Source organism: Pongo abelii, chromosome 8 (assembly GCF_028885655.2).
Source record: "Pongo abelii isolate AG06213 chromosome 8, NHGRI_mPonAbe1-v2.0_pri, whole genome shotgun sequence".
Lineage (NCBI taxonomy): Eukaryota > Metazoa > Chordata > Mammalia > Primates > Hominidae > Pongo > Pongo abelii.
The window spans coordinates 33406486-33431215 of NC_071993.2; the positions used below are offsets into that span (position 1 = coordinate 33406486).

At 38.8% G+C, this 24730-nt stretch overlaps 1 protein-coding gene across 49 annotated transcripts in view; it reads left to right on the forward strand.

Annotated features, from left to right (window-relative positions):
• Positions 1 to 24730, forward strand: part of CCDC7 (coiled-coil domain containing 7) — a 425173-nt gene that overhangs the window by 335985 nt on the left and 64458 nt on the right. For 42 of the 49 annotated variants that reach the window (XM_054522140.1, XM_054522141.1, XM_054522147.1 and 39 more), the window contains 2 exons: positions 8368 to 8451; positions 17999 to 18082. In XM_054522140.1, the coding sequence (XP_054378115.1) occupies positions 8368 to 8451; positions 17999 to 18082 (168 nt within the window). The remainder of the gene's footprint in view (positions 1 to 8367; positions 8452 to 17998; positions 18083 to 24730) is intronic. The other 7 variants (XM_054522144.1, XM_054522157.1, XM_054522160.1 and 4 more) reach the window with 2 other exon arrangements.

Here is a 24730-nt window from a genome sequence, read left to right on the forward strand (position 1 = left end):
ACATGGAGCAATGATACTTATTTGCCATGACCAAAATGCTTCTTTCAGTTTCTCAAATGTTTTATATTTCACCCCATCAGAGGGCCTTTGCACTTGCTTTTCACACTTTCTGAGATATCTATTTCCCAGAATTCAGTATTTGGAATTCCTGAAGAAGAATAAATAAAATGTACAATATATTATAAGGCATAATTGAAGAATTAATTTTACAATAATGGATGACCCAAATCTATAAGTTGAAAAGACATCCCAGGACAAATTGGGAATTAATAACATATAAAAATAACCTGGTGAAATTTACTGGCCTTTTAAAATTATTTTTAATATACAGAATTCTAGGGACATCAGACTTTACCCTCTCCTCCAAAAATTCCACACAAAATTTAAAAGACAGTCTACTCAAGAGGGGGGAAGAAACAAGGTGACCTCAGAATTGTTCTAAGAAGTCATTATATGAAAAGATACTTGCACACGCATGTTTATAAGCAGCATAATTCACAATTGCAAAAATGTGGAACCAATCTAAATGCCCATCAATCAACGAGTGGATAAACTGTGGTGTGTATGTTTGTGTGTGTATATATATACACATATATATATGTATGTATATATATGCATATATATGTGTGTATATATATGCGTATATATATACGTGTGTGTATATATACATATATAATATATATCATGGAATACTACTCAGCCACAAAAAGGAATGAATTGATGGCATTCTCAGTGACATGGGTGACATTGGAGACTATTATTCTAAGTGAAGTAACTCAGGAATGGAAAACCAAACATTGTATGTTCTCACTCATAAGTGGGAGCTAAGCTATGAGGATGCAAATGCATAAGAATGACACAATGGACTTTGGGGACTCAAAAGCAAAGGGTGGGGAGGGAGTAAGGGATAAAAGACTACAAATTGGGTGCAGTGTATACTGGTCGTATGATGGGCGCACCAAAATCTCACAAATCACCACTAAAGAACTTATATAACCAACACCACCTGTTCCCCAATAATTATGGAAATAAAAACATAATTTAAAAAATAAATAAAAAGATAAAACAAAAGGGAAGAAATTTGCTAGTGGGTCACTAGGGGTGATGGTGAGTGGTGCCACTTCCACTTCCACCCCTGATTACTGGACCCATGAATCCTGGCCATGGGAGAAAGAGTACCACAAATTGGGTGTTGATTCAGAGCATACACAGCCTTCTGGAGAACTTTGCCCCAGCCCTGCAAAGTATTGCCACCTAATTGGCATTGTAATTGTGACTTCAAAAGACCATTCCACCTTTCTATCAATCCACCTGCTTCAGGATGATAGGGAACATGGTAAGACCAATGAATTCCATGAGCATGAGCCCACTGCTGCACTTCTTTATCTATAAAGTGAATACCTTGGTCAGAGGCAATACTACGCAGAATACCATGATGGTAGATAAAGCATTCCATGAGTCCATGGATAGTAGTTTTGGCAGAATCATTGTATGCATCATAGGCAAATGCATAACTGGAGTACGTGTCTATTCTGGTGAGGACAAACCTCTGCCCTTTCCATGATGACAGAGGTCCAATATAATCAACCTGCCACCAAGTAGCTGGCTGATCACCCCGAGGACTGGTGCCATATAGAGGGCTCAGTGTTGGTCTCTGCTGCTGGCAAATTGCGCACACAGCAGTGGCCATAGCCAGATCAGCCTTGGTGAATGGAAGTCCATGTTGCTGAGCCCATGTGTAACCTCCATCCCTGCCACCATGACCACTTTGTTCATAGGCCCATTGGGCAATGACAGGCGTGGCTGAGGAAAGAGGCTGAGTGGTGTCCACAGAATGGGTCATCCTATCCACTTGATTATTAAAGTCCTCCTCTGCTGAGGTCACCCATTGGTGAGCACTCACATGGGATACAAATATCTTCACAGTTTTTGACCATTCAGAGAGGTCCATCCACATACCTCTTCCCCAAATGTCTTTGTCACCAATTTTTCACTCATGCTTCTTCCAAGACCCTGACCATCCAGACAAACTGTTGGCTACAGCCCATAAATCAGCATATAATTGCACATCTGTCCATTTCTCCTTCCATGCAGAGTGCACAACCACGTGCACTGCTCGAAGTTCTGCCCACTGGGAAAATTTCTCTTCACTGCTGTCCTTCAGGGATGTCCTAGAAAGGGGCTGTAGTGCTATAGCTGTCCACTTTTGGGTGGTGCCTGTGTATCATGCAGAACCATCTGTGAACCAGACCCTACTCTTCTCTTCCTCTGTCCACTGATCATAGGGAACTCCCCATGAGGCCATTGGTGCAGGCTAGGGGAGAGAAGGCAGGGTGGCAGGAGTGGGGACCATGGGCATTTGAGCCACTTCCTCGTGTAACTTACTTGTGCCTTTAGGAGCTGCTCGAGCCTGATCACGTATATACCACTTCCATTTGATGATGGAATGCTGCTGCGTATGACCTACTTTATGGCCAGATGGGTCAGAAAGCACCCAGTTCATGATAAGCAGTTCAGGTTGCACTGTGACTTGATGACCCATAGTCAAACGTTTAGTCTCTACCAAAGCCCAGTAACAAGCCAAGAGCTGACTCTCAAAAGGAGAATGATTAGCTGCAGAAGATGGCAGGGCCTTGCTCCAAAATCCTAGAGGGCTCCACTGTGATTCACCTATGGGGGCCTGCCAATGTCTCCAAACAGCATCCCTATCTGCCACTGACACCTCACGCACCATTGGGTATGCTGGGTCATATGACCCAAATGGCAGAGCAGCTTGCATAGCACCCTGGACCTGTTGCAGAGCCTTCTCCTGTTCTGGACCCCACTCAAAACTGGCAGCCTTTTGGGTCCCTGGATAAATGGGCCAAAATAACACACCAAAATGAGGAATGTGTTGCCTCCAAAATCCAAATAGGCCCACTAGGTGTTGTGACTCCTTCTTGGTTGTAGGAGGGGCCAAATGCAGCAACTTATCCTTCACCTTAGAAGGAATATCTTGAGAGGCCCCACACCACTGGATCCCTAGAGATTTTACTGAGGTAAAAGGTCCCTGAATTTTAGTTGGATTTATTTCCCATCCTCTGGCATGCAAATGGTCTCACCAATAAGTCCAGTGTGTTTGCTACTTCTCACTCACTGGATCCAATCAGCATAATGTCATCAATGTAATGGACCAGTGTGATATCTTGTGGAAGGGAAAAGCAAACAAGATCTCTCCAAACAAGATTATGACACAAAGCTGGAGAGTTGATATATCCCTGAGGTAGTACAGTAAAAGTATATTGCTGGCCTTGCCCACTGAAGGCAAATTGCTTCTGGTGGCCCTTATGGACAGGAATGGAGCAAAAGGCATTTGCCAAGTCAGTGGCCACATACCAGGTATCAGGAGATGTGTTAATTTGCTCAAGCAATGAAACTACATCTGATACAGCAGCTGCAGTTGGAGTAAACACTTTGTTAAGCTTACGATAATCCACTATCATTCTCCAAGATCCACCTGTCTTCTACACAGGCCAAATGGGAGAGTTGAACGGGGATGTGGTGGGAATCACCACCCTGCAAGACCTTGATGGTGGTACTAATCTCTGCAATTTTTCTAAGGATGTGATATTATTTTGATTTATGATTTTTCTAGGTAGAGGCAGTTCTAATGGCTTCCATTTGGCCTTTCCTACCATAACTGCCCTCACTTTACCAGTCAGGGAGCCAATGTGGAGGTTCTGCCAGCTGCTAAGTATATCTGTCCCAATTATGCATTCTGGCACTGGGGAAATGACCACAGGGTGAGTCCAAGGACCCACTGGAGCCACTCTATGTTGGATCTGAGCTAAAACTCCATTAATTACCTGACCTCCATAAGCCCCTACCTTAACCGAAGGATCACAATAACATTTTGAGTCCCCCGGAATCAATGTCAGCTCAGAGCCAGTGACCAGTAGTCCCTGAAAGGTCTGATTATTTCCCTTTCCACTATGCACAGTTACCCTAGTAAAAGGCTGGAGGTCTCCTTGGGGAAAGACGGAAGAAAGATTAACAGCATAAACTGTTGGTAGTGTAGTGGGATCCTTCCTCAAGGGGACCCAGCCTTTCCTTCAAGTAAACTGGTTCCAGTTTACAAACTGTAAACTGATTCAAGTCTGGAAATTGGTTGAGGGTCCATGATTCTGTTTTTATAATTCGAATCAGTCTTTTGTCCAATTGACATGGAATTTTTCTGCTTATATAAATTAAGTAAAAATGCAGTGGGCTTCCTAGCAATTTCGCTTCTAGAAACACCGTGATTAATTAGCCAATGCCAGAGCTCTACATGAGTCAGACTATTCTGATTGCTACTTTGCCTCTGCTGTCCATTGCAGTAACTATGCCCACCTTGCCTTTGAAGGTTGAGTGCCACCGCTTGGCCCCTGCCATCTTGGGATCCAATTATTCCCATTGCATTTAAATTTTATAGCTGAGTGACTGTGGTTCCCACTGTAAGATCTGGCATATAGAGGAGAGCAATCACAGAGCTCTTCAAGGATGCAGGTGCTGCCCGCACAAATCTATTTCACGAAGTATTGGTCAAGATTGTGTCTTCTGGACCCTCCCAGCTGGGATGAGTAGGTCTAAAGTGACTCATCCACTCTAGCATCCTGATCTCCTAAGCCTTTGCATCTTTTCCTCTACATTAAACTAAGAGAGATCAGGCATTTCCAGCTCGCTCACAGTGGGCCATCTTTTAATCCATATTTCAGCTAACAAAGCAAATAAACTATTAGAATCTTTTTTAACTCCCCAAGCTGCAACATTAAATGCAGAATCCCTGCTTAGTGGGCCTAAATCAATAAATTAAGCCTGTTCCAACTTTGTGTTCCTTCCACCATTATCCTACACCCTTAATATTCATTCTCATGCATGTGCTCCAGATTTCTGCTTAAATAAATTAGAAAACTCAAGCAGTTCTTTTGGAGTGTAGTGCACCTCCATGTGGGTTACACTTTGAACCTCAACTCTAGGGGTCTCCCAGGACTTTAGCCTAATTATAGGTCTAGAAGCAAACAGGGGTGTTGGGAGTGGGTCCCGAGGAAAATCAGCATTGTCTTGCCTGGCACCTGCCCCAAGGGAGGCCATCATTGTTGTTACCTCAGGCAGTGCAGGGTTAATCTCCTCAGCAAATGTGGAAGGGCTGATGGCAGCATGGGTCATAGATTGGGGAGGGGATGTTGCCACCACTTGGAGTGGGGAGGCTGTTTCCTCCTCCCAAAAAGTCTCATCAGAATTTAGGAGCTCAGTGTCTCCAGCCTCATCACGGTCCTCCCACATGTCCCCATTTTAAGTTGCATGGTCCCATTCTTTTCCAATCAGTGTCCTCACTTTAATAGTAGATACCTGGTGAGGCTGTGCATGCATCTTTTGTTGCAGGTCAGCCACTTACAGGATAAGAGCTTGTGTCTGATTTTCCACAATTTCAGCTTTTTTTCTACAGGAGATAAGACTCTCACTTAGGGCAATCTTAGAAGATTTGAGGCTTAGTATGTGCTTCTAGAGCCAGGAGATAGAATCCCTGACTTCATTTTCTTTTATCACATTGTCTAGTGAACTTAGGAGCAACCAACCAACTTCATTACATTCCGTAGTTCTTCACATATGGTCAAAGGTATTATGTATACAGTTACTAAACTCCTTGCGTCTCTTGAGCAGTGAATCAGGAGTATCAAATGCATTTATTTTGCATAACTCTCTAAACAGTTCACACCAAGAACTATCAGTGTTCTCCATACAATTAAAAGTAGAATCCTTAGCATTTTTGGGTCTAATCATATTAAGCAGGCAACTCCAGAAACACCAAAGACAACTAAATACTCCATCCTTAAAATTCTGTTCCACTAGAACCACTCCCAGTGCCAAAATCTGTATTAGGGTTCTCTAGAGGGCTGGACTAAGAGGATAGATGTATAGACAAAAGGGAGTTTATTAAGGAGTATTGACTCACACGATCAAAAGGTGAGGTTCCTCAGTAGGCCATCTACAAGCTGAGGAGCAAGGAAGCCAGTCCTGTTTCCAAAACCTCAAAAGTAGGGAAGCTGACAGTGCAGCAGAAGGCCTGAGAGCCCCTGGAAAACCACTGGTGTAGGTCCAAGAGTCCAAAAGCTGAAGAACTTTGAGTCTGATATTCAAGGGCAGGAAGCATCCAGCACAGGTGAAAGATGTAGGCTGGGAGACTAAGCCAGTTTAGTCTTTCACATTCTTCTGCCTGCTTTTATTCTGGCCGTACTGGCAGCTGATTAGGTGGTGCCCACCCGGATTAAGAGTGGATCTGCCTCTCCTAGTCCACTGATTCAAATGTTAATTTCCTTTGGCAACACCCTCACAGTCACACCCAGTAACAATACTTTGCATCCTTCAATTCAATCACATTGATACCTTGTTTTATTTCATCATAATTTGAGAAGATAACTGATATGATTTTGACTTTTTAATATTTGTTTAGACTTGTTTGTGGCCTGATATGTGATCTTCCATGTGCCAATGAGAAGAATGTGTATTCTGCACTTGATCTTAGCCAAAAGGCAAAGTGATGAGAATGTGTATTCAGTAGGTGTTGGAGGAAATGTTCTGTAAATGTCTGTTAGGTCCATTTGATATATAGTGCAGTTTAAGTTTAATGTTTCTTTGTTGATTTTCTGTCTAGATGATATCCAGTGCTGATAGTGGGATGTTGAAGTTTCCAACTATTATTGTATTGGGGACTGTTTCTCTCCTTAGCTCTAATAATAATTCCTGTTTAGAACTGGGTTCTCTAGGGTTAGCTTTTTATATATTTGTAATTGTTATATCCTCTCTCTGGATTGATTTCTATATCATTATATACTAATTTTTGTCTCCTTTTTAAAATTTAAAGTCTATTTGTCTATTGTAAGTATAGCTATTTCTGAACTCTTAGTTTCCATTTGTGTGCATAATCTTTTTCGATTCATTCACTGTCAGTCTATGTGTGTCTTTACAGGTAAAATGAATTTCTTGTAGGCATCACATAGTTGTTTCTTGGTTTTTTGTTATCAATTCAGTCTGTCTATATCTTTTAAGTCAGGAATTTAAACCACTTACATTCAAGATTGTTATTCATAGATAAGAACTTGTTCTTGTCATTTTGTTGTCTTCTTATTGTTTTGTATATTTTTTATGTTATTTCTTAGCTTTGTAATTGGTGGCTTTTTATATTCTTCTTTTCATTTGTGTGTCCCTCTTCCAGTATATTTTTGATATGGTTTGGATGTTTGTCACCTCCTACCATTGAAACTACCATTTAATTGAACACTTTAAATGGGTAAATTATATAGTATGATATACACTCCTAATCACTACTTTCTAATATAAATTTCCCACTAATAACTTTCAGGTATTTTAACATTTATTCATGAATTTAACTATTTCTCAAAAAATAAAAAGACATCCATCTATTATGTCTAGGTAACAACTGGTTTTAGTTTCCAGTGTTTACAGGTTTCTAGTAGGCACATGTGCTGCTGGAACTAGATTTCACCGACAAAACTTTAGTCCCAGTAGTTGACTTTAGTTCATCAATCCTAATCACCCCTTTCTAACATAAATTCCTCCTTAATAAATTTCAGGTATTTTTCCTGTTATTAAACATGGTTAGACTACTAAATCCAACAAAAAAGTCAAATTGTGTAAAAACCCCAGTGGAAAAGTACCCAATTTTACTTCTTGTATTTCTGCAAATTTAATCATATCCTAAGCTACGAGGTCCACATGGTAAAGGGATCTAAGAGCGCATGTTTTCCTCAATCTACAGGATATCTTATTATTTTCCATCACTGGTGCTTACTTGGTTTAAAGTTAAGCTAAAAATCACATTAAAATATTTCTAGATGAGTCAAAGTATTTCTGCACTATAATAATTTCCTGTGATTATGAAGATCATTGTTTTCAAGTTGCTAGGTGAAAAAAAAGGTATGTTTCATCTTACCAGGTATATCCATATGGTATGAATGTGATTCAGTATAAACTTCAAAGTCATGTTATTGTCATAAATTCTGTAGGATATTTTAATTTCGCATTAGAGATAAGCACTGTTAAAAGTATTGTGAGGCATCAGGTTGTGCAACAACTTTGTTATCACCTCGATATGTGGTCTTGGTCAAATCACTAAACATTTCTATGCCTCAATACACTAAGGCTTATATGATTGCTACCAGACCTTCCACTCCTAATGTTTAGTGATTTGGCAATTCAGACATTTCACTATAACTATTATTCATTAATAACAAAGGCTGATTAATTTAATACACACACACACACACCCCCCTCACATTCCTATGTAAGGATTACCTTGCAAAGTATTTTTAAATCTATTTATTTCTATAGAGACTGATATAGAAAGCTTGAGAGGTGCTTTGGGAAGACGCTTATTAAATGATGAATTCAAGACACAGTCAAAGAGTTTCCCTGGTAAGAAAATATTTTTAAGTCTAATATTTCTAATTTATTTTTCTCCTTCAAAGTTTAAGTGTGTATCCTTAATAGCAGTAGTGCCCATTTGTTATTATGACATGGGCACAGGTTCTCATGAATACCCTCCCATATTTGGTTGTACTCTAGAACATATTTACCAGAAATGTAAAGCTAGCTAGATATTATTACTTTTAGGATTCATCCATTTAGAAAGTAATCCATAAAATAATTTAGTATAGTGAGCTTAGAATATACTTGGGACAAGTATGTTCAAAATTATTTTAGTCCCTTTCTATTTAGAGTTTACATAGAAAGTTACTTTAAATTTGCAAAAGTAGAAAGGCTATCTGATGAGTGCAATAAGTAAAGGAAAAAGACAGTTATTTTATTCTTACAAATTCCCTCTATACTTTAAAATGTCAGGCATAGTAATAATCTCTCAAGTATGGCAGAATTCTTCAGTTGTGTAATATAGTTCAGATATTATACTACTGCCTTTGGTACAAGAGTAGCAGTGTTAGGCAAAACACCCTTTGATCTCTGGTGTGATACAAAGGAAGGCAGACAGGTTAATAGAGAAATAAGTAAAAGACATACTCAAAGAGGGACCCTCTAAAACTACTGTCATCCAGAGGTGGTTGTTACATGCCCAAAGCTGTTTTATTGTAGGAACAGCATTAGAGGCTTCACATTGCAGGATGTATTGAGCCATTCTTGCATTGCTATAAAGGAATACCTGAGACTGGGTAATTTATAAAGAAAATAGGCTGTACAAGCATAGTGCCAGCATCTACTTGGCTTCTGGGGAGGCCTCAGGGCGCTTTTACTCATGGCAGAAAGTAAAGCAGAACAGGCACATTACATGACAAGAGCAGGAGCAAGAGAAAGAAGGGGGAAGGTGCTACATACTTTTGAACAACTGGATCTCACAAGAACTCATATACTATTGTGAGAACAGCACCATTCCGTGGAGAAGGATCTGCCCTTGTGACACAAACACGTCCCACCTCCAACAATGGGGATTACATTTCAACATGAGATTTGGACAGGAAAAACATACAAACCATATCACAGGGGAAAGAAGCTTTGGTAAAATAATCAAGCCAAATCACTGAACAAATAAATAAGCAAACAATAATAACATACCCAGGAAGAAGAGAAGAATCAAAATTAAGAGTTGCTACATTATATGTCTAAAATGTCCAGTTTTCAGCATAAAAGTATGAGTTATTCTAATAAGGAAGAAAGTATGACCCATGCACAGAAGAAAAGTCAGCAAAAAAACAGCTTATGAGAATCCTAGCTGTTAGACTTAGCAGACAATGACTACAAAGCAGTTAGTATAAATATATTGAAAGAACTAAAGGAAACCATTCTTTAACAAGAAAAGGAAGGTATTATGACAATGTTTCATCAAATAGAAAATATCTACAAAGAGATAAAAAATATTTTGCAAAGGGCCACATGGAAATTACAGTGTTAAAAAGTACAAAAATTGGAAGTAAAAATTTACTAGAGGGGTTCAAGTACATTTGAACTGTCCAAAGAAAGAATTAAAAAACTTAAAGTATTAGGAACACTAAAAAGAAAACAGAGAGAGAAAGGAGCAGAAAAAATATGGATGAAAACTTTTTGAAAAATACCTAATGATAAATGAGTCTACACGTCCAAGCTCAATTAATTCTAAGTAGAATAAACAGAAGGGAATCTATAATCACACTCATAGTAACAATGTTGAACGACAAAGAGAAAAGCTTAAAAGCAGCAAGAGAAAAACAATGCATGATGTAAAAGAGAACCCCACTAAGATTAAAAGCTGACTACTTATCATTAGGAACTATAAGGGCCAGAAGGCATTGGGACAGCACATTCAAAAAACGAAATGAAGGACTGTTAACCAAAAATCTTATATCCAGCAAAACTATTTATTGAACATGAAGGTGAAATGAAGATAATTTCTAAATAGACTTTTTTAAATTAGAAAATTTATTCTTATCAGAACTGCTTTCCAAGAAATATAGAGTTCTTCGGGTTGAAACCATTGACCTCTGACACTAACTTGAACCCATAAAATGAACATAGGTTAAAGGAATTCTATAACTCTGAAAGCCCATATAAATGCATACTTCACTTCTTTCTACTCTTAATTTTAACTCTTAATTGATATAAAATGCAATTTATATAAAAAATATTTACAGAATTTGATTGTTGGGACTTTAAAATATAGACATGTAGTATATTCCAGAACGTTAGCACACAGGTGATGGTTGAGAGAAATGATGTATTGAAGTTAAAAAAAAAATGACAAGAGAGGGGGCTCCAAGATGGCTGTCTTAAAGATATCTGGCACTCTTCTTAACACATACAAAAAAACAAATTTGGGAATTGATAATCATATTTCAAATAGATCATCTAATCAGGAACACTAGAATTCAGCAGAGAATTAACAGGAAACACCTGAGGCATAGAAGGAAAGGGAAAGGAGGCAGCTGACCTAACTAGGATCGATAAAGTCCAGAGAGCCTCCCCAGTGTGGGAAAAGGGTGAGAGGTCCCTAGAAGTCAACATTCCCACCATAGATTCCTGCATTCCTAGCCATGGGAGAACCACCCTTAGAGGCCCTGACCAGTGGCATTTCTCTAGAGCGGGAGCTCATGCTGAGTCACACACACACACCATGAAAACCAAGCAGATGCAGCATAGTGCCTTTTTTCCTTCGCCTCCTGGGTTCAAGTGATTCTTCTGCCTTAGCCTCCCAAGTAGCTGGGACTACAGGCATGCACCACCACACCCAGCTAATTTTTGTATTTTTAGTAGTGATGGGGTTTTTCCATGTTGGCCAGGTTGGTGTGGGCCAACATCCCTACATCCTAGAGCCCCACTGACATCCCCCTGCATCTATGCAGTGGGCTGCAGAAGTGCAATCCTAGTTGGGCCCAACAGTGTGGCAGGATCCCTAGCATTCAAGTGTTCAACATGCCGGAGAATGGGTGGTACAGCACACTGGAGAGGCTGCCCCTGGGACAAACAGAGCTGAAGTATGCAGTACCCAAAACCCAGAATGCCTGAGTCCATTGCCATTGCTAAAACCTTGCCCCCATTAGCAGAAGGGCTATTGTGCACTTGGCACATGCCCTGAGAACAAGCTCTCATCATCTGTCACCACCACCAGAGGCTAAATCACGTGCTTACCAGAGCCTGAGAGCCACTTTCCTGGGGCCACTGCCACTGAGAGCAACTCAATCCTACCCAGCGGCAGAACCACCACACAGTTGGATGCACCCTGAGGACAGGCTCTCCCTGACAACTGCCATTGCTGTTAATGCCACCCAGGCACACCACTTGGGGTCCCGGGGATTTCCCCACCCTGCCTGCCAAAGCATGTGCCCATGCATACCATTGGGGGATCTGAGAACCAGCCCTCTCAGCCTAGAACCATGTTTCAGTGCCCAAAAATGCCTCCCAGGGCCAGGGGATTACCTTGCCCCATCAGTTGCCCTGATCACCAGGGGACCTCACAATAGGCCCAGAAACCTGCCACCAGCACCAAAGCATGACACCCAAATGCCAGGGGCTCATCCTGCCCCATTTACCACCACAGGCATCTGTGCACTCTTCCTGGGTCCTGGAGGATGAACTCAGCTAGCCAGTTATAGCCACTACTAACACCAGTGCATGCTACTTGGGAGCCTGTGGGTTGTTTCACCACTGTGACTTTTATTGCCCACATCATGTACACTGTCTAGGGGCTCAAGGACCCACCTACCGGCTGGCACCATGGCCAGCACTCAAGCAAGCCACCTAAAGGCCCAAGGATTAGCCTGCCTGGACTCACTAATCCTGATGCTCACATATATCACCTAGGGGCCCAAGGATAGGCATGCTCAGCCATTACTATCACTAATGAGGCCAAGGACTGATTCACCTGGGGTCCCTGTCCCCAGCAAAGCCTCACAGCAGCATCCACTAGCAACTACAGCCTAAGTCATTGAGGAAATGACAGACATCACTGACACTGTTTATAGCTGAAAAAAAAATTATACAGAGGCTGTATACCACTGCATACACCCAGAATCAAAGCTAAAATGTCCAACCCAGGGTAGGCATGGTGACTCATGCCTATACCCCAGCACTTTGGGAGGTGAAGGTAGCAGGATCACTTGAGATCAGACATTTGAGGCCAGCCTTGGTTCAAGACCAGTGAGACACTGTCTCTACCAAAAATTTTTTTTAATTTGAAAAGTGCCCTATCCAACCAATGTCATAGATAGCATCTTCAGGAAAAAGTTTTGCTCTATGAAAGCCAATCCACAAATTGAGAGAAGTGGCTGTTACATGAGATGACAGACACATAAGTACACAAGAAACATGAAAAAGCGAGGAAATGTGACACCTCAAAAGAACACAATAATTCTTCAGCAACAGATTTCAGTGAAAAAGAAATTAATGAAATGCCTGAAACAGAATTGAAAATAATGATATTAAAGAAGCTCAATGAGGTAGAAGAAAACACAGATAAACAATACAAAGAAATCAGAAAAATAATTTTGAGACGAATGAGAAATTTATTAAAGAGGTAGATATCATTAAGAAAAGAACCAAACAGAAATCCCATAATTGAATTCAATTAATAAAATAAAAAATACATTCAATGCGAGAAAATTTTTGCAATCTATCCATCTGACAAAGGGCTAATATCCAGAATCTACAAAGAACTTAAACAAATTTACAAGAAAAAAATGAAACAACCCCATCAAAAAGTAGGCAAAGGATATGAACAGACACTTCTCAAAAGAAGACATTTATGCAGCCAACAGACACATGAAAAAATGCTCATCATCACTGGTCATCAGAGAAATGCAAATCAAAACCACAGTGAGATACCATCTCACACCAGTTAGAATGGCAATCATTAAAAAGTCAGAAAACAACAGATGTTGGAGAGGATGTGGAGAAATACGAACACTTTTATACTGTTGGTGGGACTGTAAACTAGTTCAACCATTGTGGAAGTCAGTGTGGCGATTCCTCAGGGATCTAGAACTTGAAATACCATTTGACCCAGCCATCCCATTACTTGGTATATACCCAAAGGATTATAAATCATGCTACTATAAAGACACATGCACATGTATGTTTACTGTGCACTATTCACAATAGCAAAAACTGGGAACGAACTCAAATGTCTATCAGTGATAGAGTGGATTAAGAAAATGTGGCACATATACACCATGGATGTGCAAACACACAAATGAGGAAGAAAAAGAACTCAAATGTTACTATGACAGAAAATCACCAAACCACAATGATAAACAACACAAGGGAGAGAAGGAACAAAGGATAAAGAAAACAACCAGAAAATAAGAAAACAATAGGAATAAGTCCTCACATATCAATATTATTCTTGAATGTAAACAGAAAATGGCTGAATGGATTTTAAAAACATGACCAAACTATATACTGCCTATAAGAAACTTACTTCACCTGTAAAGAAACATATAGACTGGTAGTGAAGGAATGAAAAAAATATTCCATGCAAACAGAAACCAAAAGTGAGCAGGAGTAGCTGTACTTATTTCAGATAAAACAGACTTTAAGTCAAAAACAATAAAAAGAGACAAGTATAATTATTATATAATGATAAAAGTATCAATTCAGAAAAAGGATATACCAATTTTAAACTTATATTCACCCAACATTGAAGCATCCAGATATATAAAGCAAATATTAAATCTAAAGGGACAGAGAGAGTCCAATAAAATAATAGCTAGAGACTTCAACACCTCATTCTCAGCATTAGACAGATCGTCTAGACAGAAAATCAACGAAGAAACATTGAGTTTAAACATCAGTTTAAACCAAATGGCCCTAACAGATAATTACAAAGTATTTTCTTCAATAACTGCAGAACACACATTCTTCTCGTCAGCACATGGAACATTCTCCAGGTTAGACCATATGTTAGGCCACAAAAGATGTCTTAACAAATTTTTAAAAATCAAAATCATATCAAGTATCTTTTCAGACCATGACAGATTAAAACTAGAAATCAAAAACTAGAGGAACTTTGGGAACTGTGCAAACACATGGAAATTAAGCAAAGTGCTCATGAATGATCACTGAATCAATGAAGAGATTAAAAAGGAAATAAAAAAATGCTTGAAATAAATGAAAATGAAAATGCAACATATCAAAACCTATGGGATATAACAAAAGCAATGCTAAAAATGGAAGTTTATAGCAATAAACACCTCCATCAAAGAGTGGAAAGATTTCAAATAAATTAACAATGCACCTCAAGAGACTAGAAAAGCAAAAACAAACCAATCACAACAAAAATTAATAGAAGAAAAGCAATAAGGATCAGAGCAGAACTAAGTGAAATAGATACTTAAGCAAAGGATCAACCAAATCAAAACTTGATGTTTTAAAAAGATGAAATTAATAAACCACTAGGTAGACTAACTTAAAAAAAGGTAGAAGATACAAATTAACAAAATCAGAAATGAAAAAGGAGATAGAACTAATACCACAGAATTACAAAAGATCATCAGAAAATATTGTGAACAACTACATGCTGATAAACTGGAAAATCTAGAGGAAATTGATAGATTTCTGGACACATATAGCCTACCAAGATTGAATTAAGAAGAAATAGAAAATCTGGTTAATGGGTACTACAAACATGCTGTTAGATAAAAAGAATAAGTTCTAAAGTTCAGTAGCAGAGGAGATTGATTATAGTTAATAACAATGTATTTTGTATTTCAGAATAGCTAGAGAGAGGTCTAGAAATGTTCCCAACACATAACTAGATGGCCTCACTGCCAATTTTTTCCAAACCTTTAAAGAACTAACAACAATTCCCCTCAAACTATTCCAAAAAATTGAAGAGGGTGGAATTCTCTGTAACTCAGTCTACAAGGCCAGCATTTACTCTGATACCAAAACCAGACAAGGACATAAAAAAATAAAAGCACAAGTCGTTATCTCTGATGAACATAAATATAAAAATCCCCAACAAAATGCTAGCAAACCAAATTCAACAACATATCAGGAAGATAATGCACTGTGATCAAGTTGGATCTATCCCACGGATGTAAGGGTGATTTAACATATGCAAATCAATAAACAAGATACATCAACAGAAAGAAGGACAAAACCATATAATCATCTTAGTAGATGCAGAAAGAACATTTGATAAAATTCAACATTCCTTCATGATAAAACTCTCAACAACTTAGGCATAAAAGAATGTACCTCAAACTAATAAAGTCCATATATGACAGACCCACAGCTAACATCATACTGAATGATGACAAATCGCTGAGGTGGTAGATATTCTAAATAATCTGACTTGATTTTTATGCACACTATACATATAACCAAATATCACATGTACCCCATAAATAGGCACAAATATTATGTATTAACAAAAAAAGAAAATGACAAGATATGATAATCTGAAACCACAGGAACAAATTAATAGAACCAGAAATTATAAATAAGAAGGTTAATATAATACACATTGGAAATATATATTTCTTTCTTGCCTCAGCTTTTTAAAAAAGCGTAAAATTATATAAAGAAATAATTATAACAACACTATAACCATGTTTTTATTATTTACAAATGTGCTATGTATAACAATAGCACAAAAATGGGGAATGGAATACAGCTATATAAGAGTAACTTTTCTATATTTCACTGGAATTTAGTATAAATTTAAAGTACTTTTTAAACTTGACTGTGATGATGGTGACAGACATTACTGAATGTATTAAAATCCATAGAATTTAAGATTTTAGATAGTTTACTTAAAATACTCAGTGAACTTCAAGCAGAAAAACATTTTTAAAAGATTTAAAGCAAAGGGAGGATATTGTGAAGGAGAAAAATTGTAACTCTTACTAAATTATAAGTGTCTCCAGCACATACCTTTTAAATTTCTAGTATTTAACCCAATATTTCCTCAGATGGTCTCATTTTTTCCCTGATTGTGTAAGGATCATTTGCCGGCTCATTTCAAGTGAACTCGTCCTTCTTTGATATATCAGTTGAAGAAAGAACAAAGGAAGCTAAAATATATCTGCTGATGTTTCCAGTTTTGAGTTGCTATATCTCTTATATTGTTAATTACTGAAAACTTGTTCTGCTCAATCTTATGGATCACTTTTTACTTTGGTAGTGAGGTAGTGCTCAGTATAGAATGCAGTTGTGGCATATTTGAGCAGCTGGTGTTATAATGCAACCATTTACACTATTCATGTATTCACCAATTTTTCCAAAACAGCAACAACAACAACAACAAACCACTCTACAATACAATGGAAGGATTATGACAAGTGTCCAACCATAGTTATATACTCTGCTAGAGCCAATTCTACTCACAGACTCTTAAGCCCAGTGTTGACCTTATGTCACCAATCCTCATTATCCCCTTTTCAATATGAATTTCTTTTTAATAATTTTTATACATTTTTATCTTATTGAACTTAGTAGTTTCTAATTCCAGGAAAATATCAAACCACATAAAAACTTAAATGGAAACGGATCCAATAACAATTCTGGTAGTGCTGCAAATCTGACCATTACCTCCTTGATTCATGTTCAAGGGACCTCAGAGGGCAGTTTTTCTCAGTTTGACAAATATCTTGTAATTTTTTTTATAACCAATATCTAAAGAATTTACAATTACATAATGTAAAAAGGGGAAAGAAATATTCCTCAATGAGTCAAATAATTTCTGTCTCATGATAAGTTTCTGTGACTAATGAGGCCATGGTTTGCAGCTTGACCTATGGAAAAAAATGTTCCATCTCACATAGTACATACCTACAGGTTGAGTATGTTTTTAGGTAAACTTGAAAGATACATTATCATCATAATGTCCCTAGGATTATTTCAATTTGCATAAGAAATAGCATTGTATAGAATAATTACTGGTTAAGAAATTATGCAGCAACAGGTTGTGCATCAGTTTTGCCTTTCCCTGGCTATATGATATTTCAATTCATTAAACATATCTAAGCCTGAATATAGTCTGGCTTATATAATTGTTAACATCCTTTCCTTTTTAAGGTTTTTGTTATTTTCCAATCCAGACATTTCATTTTAATTCCTCTATAAATACAATTATATTTTTTTTTTTGCGACAGAGTCTCGCTGTGTCACCCAGCTGGAGTGCAGTGGCACGATCTCAGCTCACTGCAACCTCCAACTCCTGGGTTTGAGTGATTCTTCTGCCTCAGCCTCCTGAGTAGCTGGGACTACAGGCACGCACCACCACACCCAGCTAATTTTTGTATTTTTAGTAGAGACGGGGTTTCACCATGTTGGCCAGGATGGTCTTGATCTCTTGACCTCATGATCCACCTGCACTTTGGCCTCCCAAAGTGCTGGGATTACAGGCGTGAGCCACCGTGCCCAGCCACAAATATTTTAAGTTAGTAACACACACACATATATGCACATGCACTCACACTGTCACATTTGTATATAAATGATTACCTTACAGCATTTTGATACCTGTTTATTACTATAGGGCCTGATATAGAACAATTGACAGATGCATTTGGAAGAGATATACTAAAGGATGAATTCAAGACACAATCAAAGAGTCTCCCTGGTAAGAACAAAAACTTTACACATTTAGTATTTCTGGTTAGTTTATATTCTCTGGAGTGTAACTAAGTGTGCATCTTTAAGGAGAACAGTGCCTATAAATTATTACATGGGCAAAAGTCTTTATGAATTCCCCTCTATAATATTTCAACTCTAGTTTCAACTAGCAATGTAAAATTAGCTTTTCAAAAGCAGAAGGGCTAGATTATGGATGTGATAAGAAGATGAATATAACAGATAGTAATTTTATTGGTTAGCAGTTCACTCTATTTGGTAAAAATATCAGTCAAGTTTGTAACATCTCAGCTGCAATAAAGTTTTTTAGTTATATTTTTCAGAGATTACACAACTGAATTTAGTCCTGGGGTTACAGTGTTAGACACACTTCTCTATGACCATTGGTGTGATACCAAAAGAAGACATTTTAACAAATAAATAATAGAAAGAGACATTCAAAGCGTGCCCTGCTAAAACCACTGTCATCCAAGGGAGACTGTTTGCATACCCAAGGAGATGCCCTCAAAGAGCAACATAAGAGACTTTATACTGTAGAGGAAAGAGACTTTAGGAAAATACTTCTATCAAATCACACACATACACAAACACACACATACCCCACCACCACCACCACCAACAAGCAACAAGCAAACAGAAACAAGCCCCACAAAAAGGAAGAGTCAATCAACATACAGATTTGCTATAATACGTTATCTAAATTGTCCAGATTTTAGCAAAAAAATTTAGGACATGCACAGAAACAGTACTCTGTAACCCAAACACAAGGAAAAAGGCAAGGAAAACTGCTTGTGAGAGTCCTACATGTTAGATTTAGCAGACAATGACTACAAAGTAGTCAAATAATAATAATAATATCATCAAATAATTAAAACATTTCTCAAAGAAGAAAAAGAAGGTAAAATGACAACCTTTTATCAAATAGATGTCAACATTGTGATGTAAATTAAACTTTTTAAAGAACCAAATTAATATTTGGAATTGAAAGGTAAAGTAACTGCAAGGGAAAATTCATTACAGGATCAAGGAAAGATTTGAACTGTCAGAAGAAGAAGTAAGCAAACTTAATATAATAGGAATACCAGAAGGAGAGTCTTCCAAGTAGAGAGAGAATAAGAAAAAATATTTGAAGAAAATTGACTGAATACTTTGAAAAATATTTACTGGGTAATATTAATCTATACATCCGAGTTCTATTAAATCTAAGTAGAATAAATACAAATCAATCCATGACCAGACTAATCATTGTAAAAATGCTGAAAGACAAAGAGAAAATGTACAGTGCATCAAGAGAAAAACAATTCATCCCATAGAAGAGAACCCCAGTGAGATTAACATCTGACTTAGCATTAGAAACTTATGAAGTCCAGAAGGCCGTGGTGTTGTATATTAAAAGTGCTGAAAGAGCGGTGGAGCCAAGATGGCCGAATAGGAACAGCTCCAGTCTACAGCTCCCAGTGTGAACAATGCAGAAGATGGGTGATTTCTGCATTTACAATGGAGGTATGGGGTTCATCTCACTGGGGAGTGTCGGAAAGTGGGTGCAGGACAGTGGGTGCAGCGCACCAAGCATGAGCTGAAGCAGGGCGAGGCATCGCCTCACCCAGGAAGCACAAGGGGTCAGGGAATTCCCTTTCCTAGTCAAAGAAAGGGGTGACACACAGCACCGGGAAAACCGGGTTACTGCCACCCTAATACTGCACTTTTCCAACAAATGGCACACCAGGAGATTATATCCCGCGCCTGGCTCAGAGGATCCTACACCCATGGAGCCTCACTCATTGCTAGCACAGCAGTCTGAGATCAAACTGCAAGGCGGCAGCGAGGCTGGGGGAGGGGTGCCTGCCATTGCCGAGGCCTGAGTAGGTAAACAAAGCAGCCAGGAAGCTCAAACTGGGTGGAGCCCACTGCAGCTCAAGGAGGCCTGCCTGCCTCTGTAGACTCCACCTCTGGGGGCAGGGGATAGCCAAACAAAAGGCAGCAGAAACATCTGCAGACTTAAATGTCCCTGTCTGACAGCTTTGAAGAGAGTAGTGATTCTCCCAGCACGCAGCTGGAGATCTGAGAACGGACAGACTGCCTCCTGAAGTGGGTCCCTGACCCCAGAGTAGCCTAACTGGGAGGCACCCCCTAGTAGGGGCAGACTTGACACCTCACAGAGGTACTCCTCTGAGACAAAACTTCCAGAGGAACGATCAGGCAGCAACATTTGCTGTTCACCAATATCCGCTGTTCTGCAGCCTCCACTGCTGATACCCAGGCAAACAGGGTCTGGAGTGGACCTCCGGCAAACTCCAACAGACCTGCAGCTGAGAGTCCTGACTGTTAGAAGGAAAACTAACAAACAGAAAGGACATCCACACCAAAACTCCATCTATGCTTCACCATCATCAAAGACCAAAGGTAGATAAAACCACAAAGATGGAATAAAAACAGAGCAGAAAAACCAGAAACTCTAAAAATCAGAGTGCCTCTCCTCCTGCAAAGGAACACAGCTCCTCACCAGCAACAGAACAAAGCTGGATGGAGAATGACTTTGACGAGTTTAGAGAAGAAGGCTTCAGACGATCAAACTACTCTGAGCTAAAGCAGGAAGTTCAAACCTATGGCAAAGAAGTTAAAAACCTTGAAAAAAAAATTAGTCGAATGGCTAACTAGAATAACCAATGCAGAGAAGTCCTTAAAGGACCTGATGGAGCTGAAAACCATGGCATGAGAACTACGTGACATATGCACAAGCCTCAGTAGCCAATTTGATCAACTGGAAGAGAGGGTATCAGTGATGGAAGATCAAATGAATGAAATGAAGCGAGAAGAGAAGTTTAGAGAAAAAAGAATAAAAAATGAACAAAGCCTCCAAGAAATATGGGACTATGTGAAAAGACCAAATCTACGTCTGATTGGTGTACCTGAAAGTGACGGGGAGAATGGAACCAAGTTGGAAAACACTCTGCAGGATATTATCCAGGAGAACTTCCCCAATCTAGCAAGGCAGGCCAACATTCAAGTTCAGGAAATACAGAGAAACCCACAAAGATACTCCTCGAGAAGAGCAACTCCAAGACACATAATTGTCAGATTCACCAAAGTTGAAATGAAGGAAAAAATGTTAAGGCAGCCAGATAGAAAGGTCAGGTTACCCACAAAGGGAAGCCCATCAGACTAACAGCTGATCTCTTGGCAGAAACTCTACAAGCCAGGAGAGAGTGGGGGCCAATATTCAACATTCTTAAAGAAAAGAATTTTTAACCCAGAATTTCATATCCAGCCAAACTAAGCTTCATAAGTGAAGGAGAAATAAAATCCTTTACAGACAAGCAAATGCTGAGAGATTTTGTCACCACCAGGCCTGCCCTAAAAGAGCTCCTGAAGGAAGCACTAAACATGGAAAGGAACAACTGGTACCAGCCACTGCAAAAACATGCCAAATTGTAAAGACCATCAAGGCTAGGAAGAAACTGCATCAACTAATGAGCAAAATAACCAGCTAACATCATAATGACAGGATCAAATTCACACATAACAATATTAACCTTAATGTAAATGGGCTAAATGCTCTAATTAAAAGACACAGACTAGCAAACTGGATAAAGAGTCAAGACCCATCAGTGTGCTGTATTCAGGAAACCCATCTCATGTGCAGAGACACACATAGGCTCAAAATAAAGGGATGGAGGAAGATCTACCAAGCAAATGGAAAGCAAAAAAAGGCAGTGGTTGCAATCCTAGTCTCTGTTAAAACAGACTTTAAACCAACAAAGATCAAAAGAGATAAAGAACGCCATTACATAATGGTAAAGGGATCAATTCAACAAGAAGAGCTAACTATCCTAAATATATATGCACCCAATACAGGAGGACCCAGATTCATAAAGCAAGTCCTGAGTGACCTACAAAGAGACTTAGACTCCCACACAATAATAATGCGAGACTTTAACACCCCACTGTCAACATTAGACAGATCAACGAGACAAAGTTAACAAGGATATCCAGGAATTGAACTCAGCTCTGCACCAAGTGGACCTAATAGACATCTACAGAACTCTCCACCCCAAATCAACAGAATATACATTCTTTTCAGCACCACACCACACCTATTCCAAAATTGACCACATGGTTGGAAGTAAAGTACTCCTCAGCTAAAGTAAAAGCACAGAAATTATAGCAAACTGTCTCTCAGACCACAGTCTAATCAAACTAGAACTCAGGATTAAGAAACTCACTCAAAACCACTCAACTACATGGAAACTGAACAACCTGCTCCTGAATGACTAATGGGTACATAACGAAATGAAGGCAGAAATAAAGATGTTCTTTGAAACAATGAGAACAAAAACACAACATACCAGAATCTCTGGGACACATTCAAAGCAGTGTGTAGAGGGAAATTTATAGCACTAAATGCCCACAAGAGAAAGCAGGCAAGATCTAAAATTGACACTCTAACATCACCATTAAAAGAACTAGAGAAGCAAGAGCAAACACATTCAAAAGCTAGCAGAAGGCAAGAAATAACTAAGATCAGAGCAGAACTGAAGGAAATAGACATCCAAAAAACCCTTCAAAAAATCAATGAATCCAGGAGCTGGCTTTTTGAAAAGATCAACAAAATTGATAGACTAATAAAGAAGAAAAGAGAGAAAAATCAAATAGACACAATAAAAAATGATAAAGGGGATATCACCACTGATCCCACAGAAATAGAAACTACCATCAGAGAATACTATAAACACCTCAACACAAATAAACTAGAAAATCTAGAAGAAACGGATAAATTCCTCGACACATACACTCTCCCAAGACTAAACCAGGAAGAAGTTGAATCTCTGAATAGACCAATAACAGGCTCTGAAATTGAGGTAATAATTAATAGCTTACCAACCAAAAAAAGTCCAGGACCGGAAGGATTCACAGCCAAATTCTACCAGAGGTAAAAGGAGGAGCTGTTATGATTCCTTCTGAAAGTATTCCAATCAATAGAAAAAGAGGGAATCCTCCCTAACTCATTTTATGAGGCCAGATCATCCTGATACTCAAGCCTGGCAGAGACACAACAAAAAAAAGAGAATTTTAGACCAATATCCCTGATGAACATCGATGCAAAAATCCTCAATAAAATACTGGCAAACCGAATCCAGCAGCACATCAAAAAGCTTATCCACCATGATCAAGTGGGCTTCATCCCTAGGATGCAAAGCTGGTTCAACATATGCAAATCAATAAATGTAATCCAGCATATAAACAGAACCAATGACAAAAACCACATGATTATCTCAATAGATGCAGAAAAGGCCTTTGACATAATTCAACAACCCTTCAAACCCTTCATGCTAAAAACTCTCAATAAATTAGGTATTGATGGGACATGTCTCAAAATAATAAGAGCTATCTATGACAAACCCACAGCCAATATCATACCAAATGGGCAAAAACTGGAAGCATTCCCTTTGAAAACTGGCACAAGACAGGGATGCCCTCTCTCATCACTCCTATTCAACATAGTGTTGGAAATTCTGGTCAGGGCAATCAGGCAGGAGAAGAAAATAAAGGGTATTCAATTAGGAAAAGAGGAAGTCAAATTGTCCCTGTTTGCAGATGACATCATTGTATATCTAGAAAACCCCACTGTCTCAGTCCAAAATCTCCTTAAGCTGATAGGCAACTTCAGCAAAGTCTCAGGATACAAAATCAATGTGCAAAAATCACAAGCATTCTTATACACCAATAACAGACAAACAGAGAGCCAAATCATGAGTGAACTCCCATTCACAATTGCTTCAAAGAGAATAAAATACCTAGGAATCCAACTTATAAGGGACGTGAAGGACCTCTTCAAAGAGAACTACAAACCACTGCTCAAGGAAATAAAAGAGAATACAAACAAATGGAAGAATATTCCATGCTCATGGGTAGGAAGAATCAATATTGTGAAAATGGCCATACTGCCTAAGGTAATTTATAGATTCAATGCCATCCCCATCAAGCTACCAATGACTTTCTTCACAGAATTGGAAAAAACTACTTTAAAGTTCATATGGAACCAAAAAAGAGCCCACATTGCCAAGTCAATCGTAAGCCAAAAGAACAAAGCTGGAGGCATCACACTACCTGACTTCCAGCTATACTACAAGGCTACAGTAACCAAAACAGCATGGTACTGGTACCAAAACAGAGATATAGACCAATGGAACAGAACAGAGCCCTCAGAAATAATGCCACATATCTACAACTATCTGATCTTTGACAAACCTGAGATAACAAGCAATGGGGAAAGGATTCCCTATTTAATAAATGGTGCTGGGAAAACTGGCTAGCCATATGTAGAAAGCTGAAAATGAATCCCTTCCTTACACCTTATACAAAAATTAATTCAAGATGGATTAAAGACTTAAATGTTAGACCTAAAACCGTAAAAACCCTAGAAGGAAACCTAGGCAATACCATTCAGGACATAGGCATAGGCAAGGACTTCATGTCTAAAACCCCAAAAGCAATGGCAACAAAAGCCAAAATTGACAACAGGGATCTAATTAAACTAAAGAGCTTCTGCACAGCAAAGGAAACTGCCATCAGAGTGAACAGGCAACCTACAGAATGGGAGAAAATTTTTACAATCTACCCATCTGACAAAGGGTTA